We start from the raw sequence: 24,428 nt of genomic DNA, 5'->3' as shown, positions 1-24,428 counted from the left end.
CGCGCCTCCCGCACCGCGCCTGCGCCCGCGGCTGGGCCGGGCCCCGCCCACCCCCGGCACCCGCCGGCCCCGCCCCTGGCCGCCGGGGAGGGGGGGGCCGCGGCTCGGGGCCTCCCGGCTGGGCTGCGCTTGGCGTCGCTGCGCCTTTTGCGCGCCGCACCCTGCCGAGCACCGCTCACACGGGGGAGTCCGGAGGAAGAAGGTCCTTGTGCCCTTTGGCTGTCGCGTACCAAAGGTGACTGACTCCCAAGGGAGCCTGTACGGTGCTTCTGCCGCGGGCTGCTTTACCGGCGAAAAAGCCCCCGAAGGCCGGGCGGCCCGCTCGGCTGCGCCCCGTTCGGCTGCGGGCGCTTTGGTTTCCTTTCGTGAGGAGCCGGTGCCGCCGCGGCCTGTCCGCCCTCTGCGTGGCCGTGGAGGGGTCCCCGGGGCTCCCTCACAGCCGGGGCCCCTCGGAGCAGCGCCCGGTGGCGGCGCATCGGTGTCACCTGGGAGCGACCCCCGGGGCAGGGCTTCTCGGGGCTGCTGCTGGGCGCTTTCACCGTTAGCGCTCCCAGTATGTGTGCCTGACCCGGTCCATTAACAGCTGGGGGGGGCGAGAGGGTTGTTACGTGGTGGAGCGTATTTTTGTGAATTACTTGTTGCCACGGTGTTTCTAAGGCATTCGGGTTTAGAGGGAAGTTGGTATTTGTAGCTCTGGTGGATTTTTGCATTTATATAATAAAACGTGAATAATATTTGAGGTGATGGCTGGTTTTTTTCACTTGATATCTGTATCTTGCTTTCATTGTGCTTTGCTACTCACTACTTTGTTTCCTATGGGATGTTCCTGTTAGTATCCACTTTGTTACATACATGCTCACTATGTAAATCATCTTGCCAGTATGTAAACTGTCATTAGGTAAGTCTAATCATTTAGTAGCTGGGCATGGCGTTGGAATCCTTTTTCTTTACCAGATGGCTCAGTGATTCCACACCATTTGCAGGCTAAGGCAGTCTCTCACCCTCCTTCTCCACTTAAAATAAGGTGTGCTAGCACCAATTTGATGTGGCGAAGTGGTTTCTAAGTCCTCTTCCCAGGCCCCTGCTCCCCGGACCTGCAACATTATGAATCTGAGAACTGGGGGAAGACAGAGCCTGTACAATGTTTTTTTCCCCCATATTTCACTGTATCAAGTACAGCAGGCCGGATCAACACAGATTTCTCAGGGCGGACAACAGGTGTCAGCAGTGGCTCAGTTAAATATAACTCCCTCTTTCCAGTCCTAAGATTCCAATGGTGTAAATATGGGGAGTAGGAACAGGAGCTCAGACACAGGGGTCTGAAAAGGTGGGAAGCCCCATGGTGATTGAAGGGATAGGGAGGAGAAGGTGTAGACTGTCAGGTTATTCTGAAATATGTGTGTTCTGTGCTGATGGTGCTCTTTCTTTTCCTCCCCTGTAACTGAGAGTCAGTTCTGTGCTTCAGGGAAGAAAAATCTTTGCAGATAAAGGTAGGGAATGGAAGAGGAAAAAGATCATACTCACGCTCTGTGTTTTCACCCAGCTTGAGCAACTGTAGCACATCTCTGTTTAGAACTGTTATTAAATGTAGGATGTGAAAGTACCTACGGGCACGTTCCTTGTAGTTGGAAACCTCTTTTTCACGATGCTGTTGGTTTCTGTGTGCCTGTGCATTTGCCATAATGAAGCCAGTCGCAGGCCCATGGAGGATAATAGGTTCTTCAGCAATGTTTTGATGATAAATGCTTTGCCATTTTCCGTTTGGTAATTCTCCATCTTCCTGATACTCCAGAAGAGTTCCAGAAACACAGAGAGTTTCTTGTGTAAAGGTTTTTGTTGGCTTGTTATTATGTTTTGATTTGCCATTGAAAACATTAATTGTTGTGAGGTAAAGGGGTTTGATTTATGGTCTGTAATGTAGTGTTACTGAAACCTTGGATAGCTGTTACTGAAACGTGGGTCCTTTCCCCGCAATATTTGAAGACTTAGAAGCAACAAGGAAGCTTTTACTGCAAACTGAGGAACCTAAAGGTTTCAGAAGTTGTGAAATCTCTGCTGTAATCAAAAAGATAGTTATAAATGTGAACACAATCCTTTTCTTGTTTCTCCAAACAAAAGGTTCATTTGCCTTTGGTCTTGTGTTCAGTTCTTGTTTTTGCAATTTGGAGTTTTTCATTAGATATTAAGGAAATTTGCTGTTGGGGATAACTTAAATAACTAAGGCAGAACTTACAGGAGTAAAGTAGTGAAATTTCCCAAGCAGCAGTTAAGTACCTGAAGAAGACCAAAAATCAAAAGGTTTAGCCAAATTCATGTTAGCATGTGTTTTTAAGAAAAATGAATAAAAGTGGCTGTTGCTCATGTGGTTTTGAGTTTGAATAAAAGTGGCTGTTGCTCATGTGGTTTTGGGTTTATTTTAGTAGAACCCTTCAATAAATGTCACTTAAAAGCACAGTGTGCAGGGGAACACAGATGGTGCAGTTTATTCAAGGATTGATCCGTTACTGTTTCAGAACAAAGAACCCTATAGCTTTTTTATGACTGAAATCTTGCAAAATCAAAAGAGGAGAAAAATTTTGAAACAAAGAAGCCAGTTGTGAAGGAAGAAGGGAAGATGATTATTCAAAGCAGCTGTTTGTTGGTAAATTCCAAATTGTTCTGTGAAAAATATTAAATCTGTTTTTTTTTTTAAAGAATAGTGGCATAAGTTACTGTCAGCTAAAGAAGTTGTATTAGCCTGAATGGATCAAATACTATCATTATGAAAGCAAATTTATAGAATCTTGGGGAGGCAGGAAATTTTCGGTGACCATTTCCAAGACACAGTGGTATAAGGTATTCAGTGTGCCTGAGCACAGGCTCAGACCAGCAGAGTGCTTAAGGCATGGCAGTGCTCAGGCTGATTCTTACTTCGAGAAATTTCATAATTTTTCATTACAGACTAATTGAACGAAACGCAGAGATGAGGTCAGGAGCAAGTCTGAAATGTAGAATTCTCCTTTCTTCTGTTTCTCCCCAGAATTATCCAACTTTGGAATTGTGTTCTTATGCACTCTTTGATCTATTAATCATGTGTTCTTTTTTTATAGTGTCAGCACTTCAACAGGATCGATCCCAGTCAGCAGCTGATGATTTGATGATCTCTCAGAGAGAGCAGCTTGCTTGCTTTGGTTGGTATGTTTCTAGTTTGATGGTTAAGTTAGTGAGTGATTCCTTTAATCTGTAAATAAAATGGCAAGTGTTGACATTGACCATGAACAGAGATTGCTGTGAGTTCTTTATTTTTCTGCTGGAGTCAGATTAGTTCTAACATGGTACACATAGACAGCAGCTTCGAGATGGCTGACAGTTTGGGGTGTACGGTTTGTGAATTCCAGGTGAAGGAGAGGTGTTAACTTCAGCCCAGGTGGTGGAACCTTTGACCTTGGGGCTTAAATTTCTGACTGATTTTACAGGTGAAAGTTCAGGTGCCTGTGGCATCTTTGGTACCTAGCTAGTTAGACAAGGGCTGTACAGATAACTTTTTTTGGTCTAGAGCCATTTATATACTTCCTAGATTTTACCATAAATATCAAAATCCTTTACTGAATTTGTCTTTTATTGTTGAAATGTTGTAGCAACACACAACCTCTTAGGCAGTTCTCGAAATGCAAATAAAGATTAAAATAAACATGGCCATGAGCAACTTGAGGAATTTTTGTCTCTGTTGCAACAGCTCCCTTTCACTTCGCACCTCTTCTGGGTGGGCCTTTTTTACAACTGGTGTGGAAAGGCTGTGGCTAAGAGAAGCAGTCTTTCTGGACCACATTGAAGGATTTCTGCTTCTAACCTCATGACCTCCTTTTTTTGCTTTGTATCTTTAAAGTATGGAGAATAAGAAGGTAAGTAAACAGTTTTCACTTGCCTCTGTATTCTTATTGCTAGTCCTCCAGCAAGAAAATCTCAGGGAATTTTAAATTTCTGATTTCAGAATGAACTTGATATTTTATAACACTGTCTCATTTAGCGGTGTAAGAATGCTGCGTTGGAGAGGGAACCAAGTATTCTTGGCTCCAAAACAAACTCTAAGTATGTTTTGGAGCCCAACACAATTCATTTTTGGCTCCTGTCGGATCTGTTGTTGCCCGTTCCATGGCATACAAAGCCATGTTAGGTAAGGTCGTCTCATACATCGCTGATTCCGCTGAAGCTTTCACACTTCATTGTGCTTTGCATTCTGTGGCAAGAAGCCTGTGTGCTACTGATCCACCTCACTCCAGTTTTACCTCATTCCCTAAGTCAGTTCGAAGTTCTTCATCATGAAGTATTTTTATGTCTCTTGTAAAAGCACCAAGCAGAGACTGTCATGCCTCGGCTTGAGGAAAAGAATGTTTTGCAAGCTCTGACATGATGATATCACTTAACTGATACCATTTTTAGTGGATGGAAAAAACCTTTCTGATAGGAACGCTAGCCATGGGAGTCAGCATATAGTGACCTACGCTGGCAGAATAAATCTTTTAACTCTCGTCTCTACCAAGTCATGAAATTGACTTTATAATTTCCTTTTATTAATAACATTCATGGGCACCAAAAGATACTTTACACAGAAAGGAGACAAATGAAACCACTTTTACTTAGGCCAGAAGAAAACCTGGAAAAACTTTGAAGAGAGGGTGGGTGAAATTAAAGGAAACAGATGATTTCACTGGTTTTAGAAACAGTTTGTCATGAAATAAAATAATCAGTTAAATGACAAGACAGACTAATGTAGAATAAAATTAAAAATTTTGAAGGGAATTCAAATTGGTGACAAAACATTCACAACAGATATTATTTTGAGCAGACTTTTAACTTCAGAATAATTCACGATTGTTTCATCTTTTTGGCATAATTTAAAGGTCTTACACAGAAATAAGTAATTACTATGAATCCCAAATTGTTTCGTAAGTCCAGATAGTATTAATTCAAACAGCTGAAGAGGTCTGTGTAAGTTTCAAAATGGCAGAGGTATTACTTAAAGGTGCAAATACGGTCTTCTGAAAACTGTCAGTTGACATAGAAAATTTCTGTCAAATTCATTTCTCACATACTGTATATGTGATGAAAACCAAATCTGCATGTCATGGCTCCTTTAGGATTTGAGTGTTACTGATTTGTTTTTTTATTATTTATTTAGAGAGAGCTACTTAATAAGAACACGTGACATTTTTGCAGTTCGTTAAAGAAAAGTTTAACTGTAAAAACTGCAAAAGTACCAGGTTTGGTTATGTGAATTTAGATTAATAGGGTGGTTGCACTGCCTGCTAAGCTAGTTTAAATATCAAAAGCACAGTAGCTCTAGTACCACGTGCCTAAGGAAGAGGGTGAGTGAGTTGCTGAAGAATAGTGAAGTTCTGTAGACATGTGGTTGGCAATGAAAACATTTGTCTGGACCCAAGAAAGGAACTGTACAAAGGGAAGGAGATGCAAAATAAGGAGACTCTTCAAAGTTTCACTGATACAGCTGTATCAGTGCATTGAACCATCAAAAATTCCAGCTAAGTGTCCTTATTAAGAGGCAGTTTGCACGTGCCTTTTGGTATTACACTCTCCTCATAGTTTGCTACTACTTTTTAGTAGGTTACTATCTCCATAGGAGAATGGGTGGTAAGGGGTGTGAGTGTTTTTTTCAATGTGCAATCCAGCAGGTTAGTTTAAACTCATCAGCAGTTTAAACTGCCCGATTTTGAACTGAAGAGGCTGAATACCAATACAGATTCCTTCCTGTTGATTTCCAGGAAGGGAGAAGGAGGGGCAGGAACCTTTAGCTGAGGAATGGAATGGGCAGCTGGAGGTGGTAACTTTTGAAACTCTTGGGGGGCAAATTTGCTAGAGTTTGTCTGTCAGCAGGCTGTGTGTGCCTGCTGTCTGACGTGTTTCTGAGTTTAGTAATGTCTCCAAGTACACACATGACTTATTTTGGAATCTTCTATAATACTTTTAATAATTGGGCTGTGTTAGGTATCCAAAGAGGATTGCAACAAACAGTGTAGGACAAACTTACTGTGTTTCTTAGCAGCACTCAGATTGAATTTACTTGTAAGCTGGTCAGTTATACCTGCTTCCCTTCTGTGTACAACTTTACTGTAAGTGATTAAATGGACTGGTTAAGCAGATCAAGCATGCTAATATGATAATGTTGCTGATAGAAGGGATCATTTGTTATTAGACTTGTAGGTGAAGTGGCATCTATCACCATTGTGAGAAGCAGCTATCCAGTGGGTGTCTAACAAAGTGATACAGTTTTAAAATTAGTTTATTCCTTCAAAGAACTGAGAAAGTTAGAAAACTGGAATTTCATCATTGCTTACATACCTGAGTTACTTTTTATCTTTTTAAAGTACATATGGCAGTATGTCTGTTATGTCTAAAGATACTGATTGATATTTAAATTCTTGACCAGGATGTGGAAATCCAGATATGCAAACCTATATGTTAGAACTGTTTTCTATGATAGGAGTAGGAAAGACAAAACACCTGAATAATACCAGTCAGTAAAAGTTAGCAGAATAAGCAAACTTCACATGATGTGACAAATGAAAAGTTGCATCATTCATGTACCAGAAGAACTTGACTTGTGTAGAACCGAAACTGTATCAGAGCACCGATTTTAATACAGTGGAGGAAAAAAACCCAAACATATTACTGTATCTATCCAAAGGCATGAATTTGGACTTTCTGGAGCAGTTTGAGAACTCTTTGGAAGTGATGTGCTACACCAAAATACAGAGGGAAATTATATATATGTAATAGAACTTGTGTAAGATGAATTTTTTGTGTGTTAAAGATTTTTAAATTAACTGGTGTGTTTCATAGTCTTCTGCAAGGAGAGGAATAGTATCTAAATACATAGGTGTTCAGTAGAATGAGTGTCAAAAGTGAGAGCACAGCTACTAAGAGGAGGAGAGTGACATGTTATATGATACTTGGATTTTCCCTCTTAAGACACTTAAGATGTCATTGCACTGCATTTTGAAAGAGATTTTTGGTGTTTAGTTGGGTGATCAGGAGACTAGCATGAATTATGAGAACTGCAGAAATCCAAATGAAACATAATTTTGGGTATCAGCTGTAACTTCATGCTGCATTGTTTGCGTAGATTCTGGATAGACATGGCATTAAGGTACTTCAGGAAGAAAAACTGTAAAAAGGAGATGTAGGCCTTTCATTTATTTTTTTTTAAATGTTGTGTTTACTTCAGGTGGCAACACAGCTCTCAGGTTTTTGTGCTGTGAATATGGCTTTGTCATGCGGCCAAGTAAGTCTGTAGAATTTTTAAGGAAAACATCAGGGTGCAATGAAAAAGCTGTTCAGATCTGAACCAGGCTTGGTCTTTTCTGAACCAAAGTTTGTGTTCTCTCACTTTTGTCTCTTCAGTCCCCCAAAACTAGCACGATGTCTGTATTTTGGCCAGCTCTTTTCATATTTTGCAAAGAATGAGTAATGTCTGGGTTGTGCTAATGGCTTGAATTTGGAAAGAGAGCTGTTTGATGTCTTCCAGTCACTCCAATTTCTGAATTTCTTGCAGTTACCAAATAATTTTTTTCTTTGTTTTTCTATGCCTCACCATGGATGCATAATATTCTTAACTTATGAAGGACATTACTGGAAAGAATGTTTAATATTTTTTGAAGATTGTTCTGTACGATGTCTGTCATTTTTTGAGGTACATCTGTCTTTTTTTGTCTTGCCTTCAATGTTAGCTTAAGGTAACATTTTGCATAACGACATACATGAGCAAATGAATTTAAAAATGGTTGGTCTGTGTCTAGATTTATTCAGTTCAAATGCCTCAAATAAGAAACAATAGAAAAAATTGCTTAACGTACACCAAGGAGGAAATTACATAAGCAACATTCAGTAAGTTTAGATGAGTCAGATAAAATTTTAAGTATTGAGGATTAGCAGCCCATACACCTATTAAAATACAAGTCAGCAGATCACTAAGCAGGTCATTTTTCATGCTGAATTAGACATTGCCTTTTTAGTAGCTCAGGCTTCTCGGCATATTTTAGTTCTTCATCAGGCATTGTATGCTTACATCAGAAACTCAGTACTAGAACTAGTGGCTTCTTACTGATTTTATTTTAAACTCTTTCTGTTTCAAGGTCATTGTTTTCAAAGTTTCTCCTGGTGGCTTGTCTATAATGTTAAAATAATGTATTCCTCAAAGCACCTAAGAGCTCCCATTCCTCTGCCTGGCATCCTTTTTCATTGAATTATCTTCTATTGTATTTGTTATTAGGCAGAAGTTTCAAAAGCAGGATGACTATCTTACCTTCTTGTGTATTTTTAGCCAAATATATTATAGGTGGAGAAAGACATGCAGGTGAAGTGTCATACAAATAATTCCTTATACTGTATTGCATATCTGGTCTTTAAAAAAAATTTTCACTTTCAGACATTTAGATGCATCTGCAAAATACTGAAGTAAACTATTAAAACTAACTGTAATAGGATTTATGCCATGAATATAATTACTCCTTTACAGCATATATAAATTTAACTTAAGGGTATTACTTAAAAAGATTTAATTAGAAGTAAGTGTATTTTCTAGAACCAAAGACAGTATACGCTATAAAGAAATTGTGTTGCTAAGGGTTTAACAGTCTTTAGTATTAAAAAATGCCTCGAAAGACTAAATATTATATCAGTTGTGTTACTTTTCTTGTGTATCTTACTTTACTGAAAATTAAACACACCAGCCTTCTAAAGCGTCGAGGAAACATCGCTGGAACAAAATAAAGAGTTTATTAATGTGGTTATGTAATTTAGCATAGAAGGTAAAGCATACTTTTTTTCTAAAAGTTACTCTGGATGTGGGTAAGTCACACTAGATTTCACAAACAGTTTGAATTAGCATAAACAGGTGCTGCTGCTGGATACTTTCTTCCTGTCGTTGGCCACTACGCTGTGAGGCATTGAAGGGCAGGCTACTTTGAGCACTGGAGTTTGAAATTAACTACTTTTATAGTCGTTACAAATGGGAATATTGTTGTCTTGAATATAGTGGTTATGTACTTTAGAAATTATAACTGACCAAGCTACATTAAAAGGGAATTTAAGACCATAAATTCCAGTATTTGAAGCTTTTAAAATGGTTTTAAAATTAAAATAGTTAATTGCCAGAAATGAGGAAAGCATATCGGAGAAATGATTACATTGCTCTTGTTTTATTTACCATGAATATGCTAGTATGTCAAGCTAGGGGGATTCTTGTCTGTCACAGCATTACTATGTTCTTAAACCAAAACAAAAATCCTAATATTGTTTATCTGCAGTGTAGCTTGGTGCCAGTTTCCTGTGTGCTATGATAAAACCTTAAATGTTACAAAAATTTGACATGCTATCCCTTTTGTAGCCATTAAGTGAATGAACAAATGCTATTTCGTTTTATTTAGGTTTGTTACCCAAATTTTGTGTTAAAAGAAAAATTAGTAGATACCTAATTAGTTTCAGTATTATTTTCACCAGAATATTGGAATCTTTTGTTAACGGTAATGAGGTCATCTTCAGGGTACTCCATTGAGTGGCCCTTTTAAACCCATTTTACAAGTGAGGAAATTAGGCAAGAGACATTTAATTTCCAAAAGTCAAAACTATCCAGGAAATGCAAATGTCCAGTGTAAACCACTGCTTTTCTCAAGTGCTTTGATATTTTTGTAACTTTTTATATTTGTTACGTATTGCTGGTGCGTTTCTATTTGGAAGCTGTCAGTATTCTGCACTGCTGCAAGACCAGACTCCAATTGCTTCACGTTGCCGTGCAATAGAAAATTTGGAACACTTACATGCCAGCTTTTTGCACTCTTTCATGGCATCACATGGAATGTCAGAGCCTTCATTTATTTACTTATGCTTCTACTTCATGATTGCCTTTGCAACATCTGTAGCTTTCTGTTCCTGGTTCTCCCAGTCTGCATGGGCTTGCTCTCAGCTATTTTGTGTTTGTCTAAGTATTCACATTGTTGATTCTCCCAAAATGCCATGTGAGCATTTACATCTGACCAGTTGCTCTGTTTTAATGACCTGGTAGCATGGGCTTGCCAACAAGCTGTAATGGCAATTTCTGCAGAGCTTTAGTAGCCTTAGATTAGGATAAACTTGGTTGTTCTGTGCAGTTGGGAGAGCTCCCAGTTAGGCTGGCGTGTAATAAGTTGTAGAGCTTTAAAAAAGAAGAAATTTTATTAGGAGAGTAATTTTGCCAGCTGCTTGTGGGCATGTGTGAACTGAAATTCTCAACACTCATAATTTCTTTCATTTTTATGTAGTTTATAGCTGAGGAGGGAAATTTTGGAGAGGACAAAATACAAGCTTTGATACAAGAATAACCCTCCTGCTCAGTTTTCATGTCATTCTACAGATCAGAGGGTTTTTGAAAGATCACTTACAAAATATTACATGCATCCACAACCTTATTTTTTAAAAGGTTTTTGTTATATTTGTTGACACTTTACAGAAAAATTCAACCCAAAGAAGACAACGACTGAGAAATTTCTTTTTAGTGGTTTATCTACTGCAGTTATAAAAGCAGGAAACAGTAAGGGGAAGATTAACTCTGAGCGTTGCTGTTAACTCCAGCTGTTATTTATAGTAATTGCTATTTGGATTTTCACCTCTGTAAAGACTACTTTGTTAATTAACAAAACATGGGAGAAGTCCAGATGGGGAAGCACAGTTACTAGATGATGCAATGTGGAGTCACGCAAAACGCTATAAAGAAGAAAAATGTTTTCCATGAGATAATTATGATTCTTCGTTATTCTGTGTGGTAAATTTGCAAAACAGGTACTTTTTAAGATGGCAGGGGAATTTTTGGACTGATTGAATTGAGCTTAATAATATAGTAAAAATATGGAAGAAGTAGTAAATTCCAATACTGGATGTGTTGCTAAGGAAAATATCGGTTCTGTTAATGACTGAAACGGAAATTGGCAGTGGAGCTCAGAACATAATGCCTATTTATCCTTACGGAAAACATGACACCTCAATTCAGTGTCAGATAACAATGTGCCAAATATAACAAGGGATTTCTCATTTGGCATTTTAAGTACACACTCCTGCTTCTAACTATGGTATGAGGAGAGCAGTTCCTATTCTGGCTGGATGAGAAAATGTCTATAAATGAAAATTAGGAGAAAATGCATATATTTTTTAACAGACTAATGTAGTCTACAGTGTAAACTGCTTTTTAATTGCCTTTTGTAGTTACTGTTTTGACTTTTATGTGGATTATTTTTTTTCAAGGAAAAAGACTGTGTCTCTCTTAAGATAAGCACAATTCAGTTAATGTCTGTTAAAAATCTTGATACTTATTTCCAAGCACATTTTCTTTTATCATTGTCTTTTCTTCATTTATATAGATTTACTTGAATGTAGCTTCAGGAAAACATTGTCGTTTCTTACTCTTAATAAATTTCTCCTGGAGCCAGATGATAAGAGGTTCTTTATTTTGCCACTTTCCTTTCAGAAATATGATTTTGTATCATATCCTTAACGCCTGCTATGCTGTTCATTGAAGTCAGAGGGATCTGTGGGCACAGTGACATTTGGATCATACCCTCTGTTCCTGATGGACAGTTGCCAACATTCTAAAATGTTTTCTTCTGACCATCAAACAAGAGAATTCAGGGTAGAATAGAAAGAGTGTTTTAGTTTAAAATTACTGTGGGTAGAGTATTTTAAACTATAGTTCAAGACACTATTTCTTGTACTTAAAAAGAAATATAAAAGTTTAGAACAAGAGCTTTTCCTATGCTGCCGTGATTCTTTATTTTAGGGTTATCACCTAGTTAGGAATCTAGTACTGTCCTGCAGCTCCTCAGTCTGTGTCATGTTGTGACACCATTATTTACTCAGCGATTACTCACACTAATAGAACAACTTGTGTGTAACTCCTGATGACTGTGAGTAATAACTTTATGGTATATAAGCAAATTAATTCTTAAAAAACCTGAGGAATTTATAGATTCCTCTCTCTAAAACTGGCCAAGAAATAAAGTCTGTCATGTCATAGGTTTAAAATAATACAATGCAGCGCAATGAAATGTGTATCATAAGCATCAGAAATTTTCCATGCTGTATATATTTACCATTGCATTTATTTAATTTTAATTACATTTTAGATGCCCCATGATCTTATTTATAAAAATATCTAGGAGTTTGATTCCTAAAATTTGCTCTGAATACTGTTTTTTGTATAATGCTGTAAGACTTGTATACTAGGTATTTTCATTCAGCCAGAACAAAATAATAAGAGGCTGTCAAAGCTAGTATATATTAAATCTATTTCTTTATTAATGTGCATTTCAAGTATTTACTGATGTGTTTTTAGTTTTGTAAAGAAAAAAATATTAGTCTAACATGAAATGAAGTAGCACAAAAGACCAATTGCACTTAAGAAGCAGGAGAACTTATTTTAGCAAAAACTGATTACCTGACTTACCTGGTTTAATAACATTAAATTGTAGTTCTTAATAATACTTTTGACAGTGTGTTTTTACACATGTATTAATAGGGTAAATAAATTAATTAGAAATGCAGAATTTGAAACAAAACAGACCTTTTAAGTGGAACAAGTACAAGCTGGGGTCTTGAAACCTATTTCTGTTATATTCTGCCCCACTTGAATATCACCAGGCTAGCAGGAGCAGTAGTGAACTCAATACTATGTACAGTATAAATAATCGTCATATTTTGAGCAGCAGGCATCATGACCAGCTGATATTTTCTTTTCTCAGGACCAGTTGTTCCCAAGAGTGCATGGCTGGAGCCATATGATCTTATCAACACATTTGAGAGCCCTACCCAAACACTGAGAGCGCTTTTGCTGCAGCAATGACTGTCATAGAAGAAAGTCGCCCTTTTGCCCAGCAGCTATCCAATGTCTACTTTACTATACTTTCACTTTTTTGTTTTAAACTTTTTGTGAAGATCAGCCTTGCTATACTTAGTCATTTCTACATTGTGAAAGGAAACCGTAAGGAAGCAGCAAGGATAGCTGCTGAATTTTACGGAGTTCCTCAAGGACAAGGTATATTTGTACTTACTATATTATCACTACTGTTTGGGGGTTTTGTGTGACTTTTTTTTCTTTTTTCCCCAGGCAATTACTTACCTGCTAGCCTCATTTATATCCAGTTTGTCAGCTAGTATGTGTGAGTGGGGTTTTTTTTCCCCTGTAGTTCTTCTTGTGTTTTTTTTTAACAAAATTTATCTGAATGAGTGTTGTCAGGTTATTTAAGATTTGGTTTTGGTTTTGTTTTTTAAAGTTAATATTAAAGTTACTATTAAGTTCAGAATAAAACTGAAGTATTACAGCCAATGTAGTGTTAGGAGAGAGGCCTGTACTTAAGATGGCTATATTTAAGATTGACAAATATTTCCCAATCTAAGACCATTTTCCCAATTGCTTCTAAGGTTCCTCAGCTTACTGATGTGTGGTTGAAATTTTCCACGCTTGGCATGTGATTATTTTGCAACACTTTAGTGAAACTAGTCCAAATTTTTTCTGAGAATTATTTGTTGATTAAATTAAAATTTTCTTCTAATAATTTATTTAAGAAGATATAGTCCTACCGTACTGCTGGTGTCTTGGTACACATCAGGAAGGTAACTTACTGATTGTAAGGATGAGCTGTTGAACATCAGTGTGGAAACCCATCAAATTTTACTGCCTTGAAAGCTTTTGTGAAAATTCTTTTTTTTTCTTCGCTCAAGCAGAACTTTCCCCAAGCTCATCTGTGGTGACCCAGTGCCATTTTCATGCAGTTCTTTTTCTGGTTCGTGGAACACAGAAAACTTGCTCTTCTCAGTTGTAGTATCCTAGTGCATGCCTGAGCCATGTTTTTGCTCAACTTGAGATCCCTGCTGCCTCACTTGTCTTTATCATTCCTTGTATTCTGGGATGGCATTTAGGCAATGGAACAGGAAGCCTTGTCTTGCATCTTATCACCTTCACCCCTCATCTGTAGGTACTACTGTGAGCAAGAAGAAAAAACCTGAGTTAAATGCAAAGGGAGAAACTCTAGAAATGAGACAGAAATGGTGTCAAACCTAAAGATCTTTTCAGTCTTCAATGCTGGGACAAAAGCTAGACATTTTCTGTATATGTATATGTGGTTAAATGTGCAAACCAGAAAGAGAGGCTTACATCCCAAAGCAGGAATTGGCTTGCTTGGCAGAAGATTTACTTGAGATGGGTTTATATCATATATTCTCTGCGCAATTTAGAAAGTTCTGAAATCCAGGGGTTTTACATCTGATTATGTTAATGACATAATTTGAACTATTATGCATGTGTGTTTGTGTGTGAGTATATGTACAGATATAGATGTATGCGGGAGTGTGTGTATGTATGGGTATACTACTGGTAGGAAGGGAAGGTCTATCCTACTGGCAGAAATACTCGCAGAGAATGTGGCAGACCTCACCTGAAATCAAGAATTTTTTGTTGGAAATTGCTGTGTAGCTCTAAGGCAGCTCATTCTGGGAAGATCCGAGTAAGGAAGGAAACAGACTGGGGGAGAAACTAGGGGGAAAGGAATAATATACATCAAGTTGGAAAGTAAAATAGTCTACAATGTTATCTGTTGCTGAATCCAGGAAACATGGTCATTCATCAAATCTCTGAGCTATTATATCTAAATAAATATATATTCAGCCTTCTAGTAGCTGGCCCATGCAAAAGATGAAACTCTTGCAGGCTACTGTTTTGCTCGGGTGGCAGAGGTTTATATTGATTTAAAGGCTCAAACATATGGTAAAGTTTCTGGGTTTGTTTGGTTTGTTAAAAGAAAATAATTAATGCAAATGTTTTGTGCTTAACTGTACTTTTTACAACTGCGCATCAGCGTGTCTTAATTTTTCGCTGCCCAACTCGCAGTGTTTTGGTCTGGATTTGTAACAGCCCCAAACACATGTTCAATTAATGTTACATAATCTGCAAATTCAGCCATTTGTCATGATTAACAGGACCAATCCTTATTCTTTGGGATGCAACTAAGTCTCCTCAAGATTACTGTTTTATCTCATCTTTTCTATTCCTTTGTTCTGTGTTTGTAAAGGGGGCACGTTACTGTCTCAACTCACAGCATGTTGTGGGATTTGGTTTGTTTACGTTTGTGAAATACAGTACAGAGATACCTCAGTAGAGTTTATACGATACTGTGTAACAAAATATCCTGTTTGAATATCAAGATGTACAACAAGTAATGTGAAGCTACAGCTTGAAACATTAAATGATAAAAATACTGAGTTTCCTCCCAGTTAGTGATCCTGTTCTGTGTTTTCTCTTACGGACAGAGAAGCCTCAGCAGAAAAAAACCCCACAAACAGAAAATTAGCCTGTCATTGCCTAGTTAAAGTTTATAGTGTTTCAAGAAGTAATTCAAATTAGAGGAAATGTTAGTTTTCATTTTCTAATTCTAACCTAATTATGTATTCTTTAAATTCTGTTAGTGTTGGTATTTTCAGTTTGCTCGTAAAAGTGCAAAATTACTTTTTGCTATTATAATGGCTTGGCTAGGATAGAGCGCTGTAATTTTGAAGAAGAAAAGAGCCTTTAGAAATAGTGTGCTACTAGGCATAGCTATTGTTTACTGAATTGAGCTCTTGAGCAAAAATAAGCCTTTCTTTCACAAAGCCTGTGTACTTGAGGACATTTTAGGTACTGAGCAGTGGTACTTGGTGGAACTCCTTTTATCAGACCGAAGGTACACAAGCCGCTACAGGATTTGAGGCCGAGGGATCACACATTTCATAGCTGGCTGACTTTGTTTTGTGGCTTGTTCTTTGTTGAATGCAAGGAGACAGCTTTACCTGTGTCATCTGCCTACTGTGATCTTGTTGCTACATGTTAGTAGTGAAACAGTTCATATTTTGTTCCTTAATATTTCAGGAATATTTTCTCTCCCGTTTATATAGTCGCCAACCTACTGTGTTATCCCTATAATTAATTAGAAACTATTACACTGTGTGTGTGGCGCTGAAATACAAGAACTAGATCAGTGTTCAGCATCAGCTAAGACCAGAGAAGTGCGTTTAAAAGTTCTACTAATTATAAGGCACATTAATTTGTTTATGGAGATGAAGTCTGAGTAAAACTTCTGTGTACAGCTGGAAGGCACCTTCAGAGGTAATTTGGATGCTCTAGGATCAAATACACATGGGTTGTCTGGCAAATGTTTGGATAACCTGTTTTTAAAATGCTTAGTGATAGTGATTTCTGCAGCGTCCTAATGCAGCCAATTACAGTTTTTACTATTCTCATCACTAGAGTGCTTCCCACTCAACCCAAGACCTACCTAAATCTTTGTTTCTGCAAACTAAATACATAAAATATGACCAAGGTATTTATCAGTTTTTCTCCATGTATGACAAGTAATCAATTTAAAGACTATGACCATGCATCTTCCTACCTCTACTCTTTTTGTCTTTTCTAGAAGAAAGGAAAAAGGATTTAACAATCTGTCCTCTTAACTCTTGTTTTTTTAGACTTGGAATTACTGTAGTTGTTCTCCTTTGGACTTGTGCCAGTTCATATACAGTTCGTAGACATCTATATTGATATCTGATTCTCCATGTTAGAATGCTCCAGCTGAGACTTTATCAGTACACCCAGCTGAACTATAAGTTGTATAAAAGTGGAACAGTTATGTCATATGCCATATATATGATAACCTATGTAATACCTCCTGGAATGATGCTTTTTTTTTGTTGCCCTCCCCACCACCCCAACAGTAAAGTATTAAGGATACAGTCTGTAGCCTATAAACCCCATGTTGAAACAGAGTTGCTGTACTATGTGTTTGCTTTTTTTTCTCTCTAGGTGTAATACTTAATACTGGCCTTCAGCTAACTTCATGCTTTTGATATCAGATAATTTCTCCATTTTACTCATCTGTTTTGGATTGTTTCCCTCTGAGCAGCTGCAGCACCTGCAGTTCACTGTCATCTACTGATTTTATAAAAGTACGATATTCTGTCATCCACAATATTAAAAACCTAAATAGCGCTAAATGCAGGACAGAACTCTGCAGTCTTTTACATTTGTTTAAAATGAATTAAACACCCTTGTCTTAATAAATTATCAGAATTTAATTATTTTCTCCGTGAAATCAGTGGTATTACTGCCATAAAGAATTAAATGAAAAAGGGATCCATTCTAAGGTCCCATTTAATGGATTATTTTTAACTTTGGCACTCATTTTGTAAACACTTACTCATACACACATACTTGCCCCATTGAATTGAAAGAGACCGATTAGCTGTTCAGAGCCAAGTGCTTTGCGATCAGGGACTATAGCTGTGTTGTAAATACGTTCAGGCGCTTACCTTTTTTTGTTGTCTTGAACACATGTTTATTCATTGCACTAGAAAACTCACAAAAGTTAACATTGTAATAATTTCTTTCTTTATGCAAAAAGTCATAGTATGTATATGTTTATTCCATTTTAAAATTCTGTGCCCTACAAAATGACCTACAAAAAAGAACTTACAAATTAAATTTGGGTATAATTAGCTCTTTAGCAGGCTATCTGCAGTGACCATGATCTGCACAGTAAGATCTCTTCTCTCACTGTGTTTTCAGACCTGTGAAGAGTTAATAACTCAGCCTTTTGTACAGCTGTTGCTGGATACAAATAGAGGATCAAAAGCGACCTTGAGACTCTTCCTACCATACCAACTAGCTGGTCGTATGATGAAAGTGCTCTCTATATACAAGCACTCAGTTGGACCTTCAGCTGAGTTTTATAGTTCAGTTGCTTTAGGAAGAGGTAGTAGCGCTGTGGTATGAAGTGATTTCAAAGTGTAAGTGTATATCAAATCTGAAGAGTTAATTCATTGTCAGGTGGTTTTGGTCTGTAAGATATAACTATTAACAAATACTGGTATGAGCTTGGTTTGTGTGGATGAGGCCATACTTTGATGATACAGAAGACTTTATGGAAGGAGATATAGTTCCCATTCATAAACATTTTATAAAGTAAAAAGAGTCTACTTTATCTAAATTAAACCTGATACTCAGTAACTGTCAAAGTGCTTTTAGCTGTAAGCAGAAGGTGATATTGAGGAACTTTCTTATGAACGAATAATTTTGCGGAAGTTAATAAAGCATAAACAACAACTGGTCATGGACTTATACAGATACCTGGATCTGATGCACAAGCGAAGTAGTTCTGACAACATAAAATGCTTTTTCTTTAATACCCTATTTTTTAATCATGTTAACTCTGCAAAAAAATGCATAGATTATCACTTTATGCGTAACTACACAATATTTGAAAGTTATTTGAGAGCAGAATTTGCATTTGTAGTATTTGAGCATAGCTTCTCAAAATATATTATACTATTTTTGCAAAGCTAGAGAGGTGAATATGCCCTGATTTCTTCTAAGTTGTTTTTTTTAAAAAAAGTCTGTTCTTGAATGAACATAGCAACTTCTAAGCTACATGTCTGTGCTGTATCTGCCTTGGCCAGGCATGGTGGGAATGCTCAGTACACTAGTTATTCCCAATTACCCTAAATTAAGCCACCCATGGGATTGCGATAGTTCAAGACGAGTCCCCATCTCCTTTCAGGATTATGAGGCTTGTAAAGAGCGTGAAGCCTTCTGTTTCCTTCTTTTTCTTGTACTGTGCTTCAGTGGACCCAAGAAACTGGCCAATTAAATACAGCTCATAAATAGGAAATAATGCTGTGTTTCACTGTTACATATCTGCTGTTTGGAAAGCTTGATTACATTTTGAACTGTAGTGAATGATTAGAGCAAAGGTTTCCTATTATTTTATTCTAACAAGTTGCAATTGATAATGTCACTCAGCAACAGTTGTTAGGTAGGGAAGATAGGCACGAGGCATTTTCTCAACTTGCATTCCATAGAGATCACAGTTCTATTAATAAAAGCCATATAAGACCTCTACTAGCTTCCTGGATACAATAGAGATTCATTTAGTAATGACAGGAATATTATACGGCATACCTATTCACCATACCACTTGGTGTAAGGCACCACATTTAGCATTTGCTTTTCATATGCAACGGGTAAGCTAATGGTGTAAAAATGCTTAAGATAGCATGAAGGTTCTTTTTTGAAAGTTCAGAAGGGAGTTGGTTTTTGTTTGGGTTTTTGTGTGGTTTTTTTTTTTTAATGGAGCTCATCACCTCTTATATGCTAAGTAACTTTGTCTAGTATGACGAATAACTGCTAAATGAGTCATACTTCAGAATAAATCTGAAGAAGACACCTGCTTGAATGAAGCAAACGACACCACATATCAGCAAGATACCAGAGCCATTCTCCTCTGAAGAACATAATCTACCTTGAAGGGATTTTGGTGAGAGCTATATGATGCAAGTAGACTGGCATGGCCAGAGCTCTGACTTATTTGCAGCAACAAAACCCGGGCACATCTGCTGGCAAGCATTGACTCTTCCCTCACCTTAAAGAAAATCTTTGAGGCTACAGAAGCTTCTAGTGAATATACATGCTGGAGCTTTGTTTGCACGCTTGCTTCCCTGAAAGCGACTTGAGATATCCTGTCATGTGGATTCCTTTGTGGGTTATTTTTTCACGCCTATCTGTATTTGTGTGTCAGGGCTTCCTTTAGAATAGCATTGCCACAAGCCGTACTTTAGAGTCAGTGTTGCCTGTGTGTGCCTCCTTGTAATGTGTCTTTTCTGAAGATGGGTCCTAACTTGTCACCAGCCTAGGTCCTGTTGGCTTGCTTTGATGTGCACACCCTTAAGTTAGCTCACAAGGAAATCCCCTTCATCAATTGATCTCTTTATTTTTTTTCTGGATTAGATGGATAATAAGCTTTTGAGCTACAAACAAGGACAAAATGAAACCTTATGAACTCTGATGTAGCTTAAAACATGGGTTTTTAAAGGCACGTCGCAGTAAGACTGAAAGATAATCCTGGAGCAGTCCTCCTGCAAAGCCTTAAAGACAACTGTTGTTAAAGAAAAGCTGTTAGGGAACTCCAGTACTGGAGTGGGGCAAGCTCAAACACACCATCGGCGCTGGTCTTTTTTGCAGTGATGGGGTGTGAGAACACAGGGGAAGACCAAAATAGCATAGCTCCGCTAAGGTGATGTTCCTTCCCTCAGCTATAGACTTGTTATGGCCAGGGTCCTGCTGTTCACACCCCTTTCTTGTAGGGGATGTTCTCAAACATTTGCAATGCAGGCAAGCAGCGAGTGAACTTCTGCCAGGGTTAGATGATGACGGCTTCAGGGGAATGCCTTGCATGCCTAAGTGCTGAGCTCTACTCATGACCGCAGCAATGCTGGCTGGTTGGTCATAAATCCATTATGGCATGCTGCATCTGTTGCACTAGTGGATGTTATTCCCTGCTATGTCTAGAGTCTTTCTGGCAATAGGTATGATCTCTCTCTTTATGGCTGTTCTCTCATAGTAATGGGCTGAAGATTTACTCTGTGGTGCTCTATACCTCCCCCATGCCAACCACTGGTCTCATGCCTTGTCTGTCTTCTCTGTCAGTATCTGAAGACCAGGCCTGCTTGGTAACTGATTTGGCCAGATTCATCGGCGTGACTGCTGTGATTTGTTTTACTTTAGCTCACCCTAGCAAATATTCTGTTACCACTGCCTGTCTGTGTGAAGAGGTCTGTTGGGTACATACTGCAAATCCACAAGCCAAGAAATGTAGTAAATGTATTGTTGTTTCGTATTTGACTTCTGTGGGGGCTGAGACAGAGGTTTTATCGTACCAGAAGTTTAAATCTTCTCTCAACCTTCCATTCTGATTCCCAGCATCCAAGGATACAAGGCCTAACTACTGTAAAAATCTCAGGAGGAGAGGTAGGAAAATCACTAGCCATCCATGCTGTTGCTACCTTAATAATAATAATTTGGATTTCCAGCTAAGACACAGTGATGATACTGTATAAAGAGTAGGAGGGTGTATTGGGTTTTTTTAGTGCTTACAGTGGCGAAGAGAAATGTCATTTTATGCTTAAATAACTAATGACTGTTAAGTATTATCTGTGTATCTCCTGGCATTTGTCAAAACTGGGAGGACAGAGAACTGGTTGGTGACACCTGGGTAATGCCTAAGCTTCTCATTGACTGCTAGTGACATAACATCACTAATTATGTTTAAAAATCTGGTTTTTAAAAAAAGTTGTTCCAGTCCTTTCCCTGTCCTGCTGTTAGAGCTTTATCATTGTGCTTTTATGCTGCATTTAAGTTCCTTGGCACTGAGCCAGCACTGCAGGATGTAACAGTGGCCCCTGTGGCCTTTTAGGATGCTCCGTTTTTGTCAGTAACCACCTTTCTGTAATTATTTCTGAAATTTGCTTCGTCTTGGCTTCTGCTGCAGGGAGAAATGTTCAGGGTCGCTGCTGGTTTGTTTCCGCCAATGTCAAATGATTGACAGCTCTTGGGGTACTGGCACTGAGATTCAGGGAGCCTGTCTGTCACGTCATGGCTGTAGCCTGTGGATCACGTCAGCAGGAAGGGGCAGTTTCTGGTCCTGTTCCAGAATGTCGTGTGACACATTCTGTGCAGTCACTGTGACCCCTTAATAATCCGGGTCGTAAAAGTGGAGTGAATCTGAAAGTACAGAACAGCTTGAGAGGTGAGGTGGCACCTCAGCTGGCTAGCTTGAGGAGGGTGGCGCACAAGACGCTGATCCGTGACATTTGAAAATAGTGCAATTTTGTCAGATTTTTGATAACATAAATGGTTGTTACTGGAGTTTGGACTGCATTGCATTGGGCTGAACCATGTGTTGAAGGGTGTGGGGTTTTTCTTGTCCTTGTTTTCATTATCACATTTGTGTGTGTGTGTGTTATCACAACTGCATCTTTATTGCCTTAAGAACATTCTTCAAAATAGAATGAGTTCCCCACTGAAAGGGAGGATCAACAATATTTGTCTATTTTCATTCCCACCTGTAAGAACTGCGGCCCCTGTAAACTCAGAGCTATTTGCTGATATAGAAATGCTGAAACTGTCCTGACATTTCTTTTTATAAAAATCTGGATAAATAAAGATCGTGAAGAAAATCACTTGACAGTTTCCTTTAATGATTTTTCCCCTGTGTTATAGAAGTCGAATAGAGCTAATTATTAGTGAAATGCAACGTAGTGTTTTATTTGAAGCTTGTTTGAAGCTAAATTAAGTCAGAATTCCAAACTCATCAATGAAATCCTCCAGTTCCCTTACTCTCAGACTGTAGTGTCTGCCCCTTCCCTCTGGCTGCTTTTTTGCCGGTAGCTGCATTGCTTCCACGAGTAACTACAATCTAAATACTCTCCCTAATTGCTTGTGTGCCAGGGCAGGGAAAATAATGGCCTACTGTATTTTCTATGTGCTTGGATATCTACTTAGTTTTCTGTGATAGGTTTTCTGGCAGATTTTGGAAGTACTTGAGTGTCTTTTGTAGAGAAAAGTCTGAAGAACAGTTTCAAATGTTAATGGTTTTATTACCTAATGAAGTTGAGAGAGACTGATTTTTGGTTTGTAGCTAACGTAACCCAGTGCATGGATGGCTGACTTGAGGAAGATCACGTAGCGGTTCCAAATCAGAGGTGACGCTGAAATACCGAGTTCTTCAGTCTTACTCCATAGTTTTACCTGTGTGTTCATCCCCTCTTTATATCAACATCTCAAGTATATTTTTAGTACGTTTCCAGCTGATACCTGATGTTGGCCTAGCTTTCACTTTTTTAAAAAAACAACTTTTGCTTATGTACTGGTTTAGTAGGACTTTTAAATGGCTTTTGCCTGGAGCTTCAACATATGTACCTAGCAGAATTTAGTCAAAAGGTGCTTCTAGAGACCTGAATGGTATAAACTTTGCCTTCTTTAAAGCGTGAAAAAGGTAGTGCATATCTTCATACATTGCATTCTGATGTCCTCCAAAGTATTCAAAGTAACTTAATGAGTGGCAAGTGTCTGTGGAATAGAGATACTTCTAGTACCCTTGCCTTGAGGGTGGCGGATTTTGAGGGTGGTCTAACCCTATTGGTAGCTCATTGCTTCCTCTGCAGTTCTCTAGCTGAAAGTGAGCAGGTGCTGCTGGCTCCCCGGGGCCTGCCTCTGAAGCTGTGGCAGCTCTCTGTGGGTCTGCTGCTTTCGTTGCTCCTGCAAGTCACACCCCTCAGAAAAACAAGAGAGGATGGGGGCTGGAATATCTGTGGAAAGCAAGTTGTATGAACTACTTCCAGGTTTGTACCACTCCTCTAGAAGGACCCAGCTTCATTCTCAGCTGACCACCTCACCCACAAAACTCCTACAAAAACATGTAGGTCTTGTCTTCCCAGCCCACTGTCAATCCCTGCCCTGCAGTGCCAGATGCTTTCCTTGATCTTGATCCTCACCACCACCTCCTGGGATTCCATTCCGAAAGGAAGGGAAGTGTAAAACTGAGATGAGCCTCACAGCCATAGCAAGTGCAGAAATTGTCCTTGGTTATTGCTCACCTGGAGAATAGTACTGATATCTTGCTGATACAGACGCATGTATACACGTCCTTAGTAAGCTTTCCTGTTAATTAATAAATACCTTCCAGTATTTATTCACTTGAAGAAAACACTGCAATTTAAAAAGTAATTCTACTATTAAAGTGATATATTTAGAATGTGCCCTTTTATAATGAGCCCTTTTGCGAAAGCTCTGTGCAAGACCCACTTGCAGAGTCTGATTGCTGAAGTGCTTATTTCAGTCTGTGAGATATTCTGGTTCATTCACCTGAATAAAACCTGAAGAAAACAAGGGAAAGCAGCGAAACGTCTGGGAGAGTGCAGTTTTGTTCTCTCTGGGGAGAGTAGCGTTAGCCCACCTGCTCCTGTTCTGTCAAGAGTAGTGCCGTTCCAGCAGGGCAGTTCTCCTGTGCTGTAATTTCAAGGTGAAATTTGCAGCAGCTCCTCCTTCTTCCCCTCGCCCTACCTAACGCTAAGCTTGCCTCTGGTTTTTTCTTAAAGGAAAACAAGAGGGATATAGAAAATGTCATTAAATGCCTGTGTATTATTTCAACATTTTAGGGATTAATTTTTCTCAGGTATCTGAAAGGAGGAGTATTAATGAAACCCAGAATTTAATTTCTGGGTTTAGTAATAGTAATATTAATTTCCTTTTAAAAACTCTACAAATGTTTTGGGTTTGTGTCAGTAGAAGAGGATAGCGAGGGGGTACTAGAAGGAAGTGACAGGAAGGTAAAGGTGGCATCTGAACATATTATTAGTACAGAGAAATCACTGTCCTCTTTATCCATGCTGGAATTTTATCATGGATTGCTTCTCCCTGCAGATTTCTGTTGTATAGTGTCAGCATGATACACAGTAACAAACAAAAAAAAATATTCTACCACTAGGTGGTCACCCTTGGTTTTGTTACTATTTTAAAAGAATATTGACTTGTGCTTTTCCTGACAAGA

General features: G+C 38.5%; 1 protein-coding gene across 3 annotated transcripts in view; it reads left to right on the top strand.

Annotated features, from left to right (window-relative positions):
- The first annotated feature begins 92 nt into the window (after window positions 1-92).
- Window positions 93-24,428, top strand: part of ASB5 (ankyrin repeat and SOCS box containing 5) — a 41,258-nt gene continuing 16,922 nt past the window's right edge. Inside the window, exons 1-3 of one of the 3 annotated variants that reach the window (XM_055795960.1) lie at window positions 93-235; window positions 3,090-3,170; window positions 12,762-13,054. In XM_055795960.1, coding sequence (XP_055651935.1) covers window positions 12,859-13,054 — 196 coding nt within the window. In that variant the 5' untranslated portion in view covers window positions 93-235; window positions 3,090-3,170; window positions 12,762-12,858. Of the gene's footprint in view, window positions 236-3,089; window positions 3,175-12,761; window positions 13,055-24,428 lie in introns of those variants that run through there. The other 2 variants (XM_055795959.1, XM_027785645.2) reach the window with 2 other exon arrangements.

Source organism: Falco peregrinus, chromosome 2 (assembly GCF_023634155.1).
Source record: "Falco peregrinus isolate bFalPer1 chromosome 2, bFalPer1.pri, whole genome shotgun sequence".
NCBI classification, from domain to species: Eukaryota; Metazoa; Chordata; class Aves; order Falconiformes; family Falconidae; genus Falco; species Falco peregrinus.
Note: the sequence above shows the minus strand (reverse complement) of the source record. Positions and strands in the feature narration are given on the sequence as shown.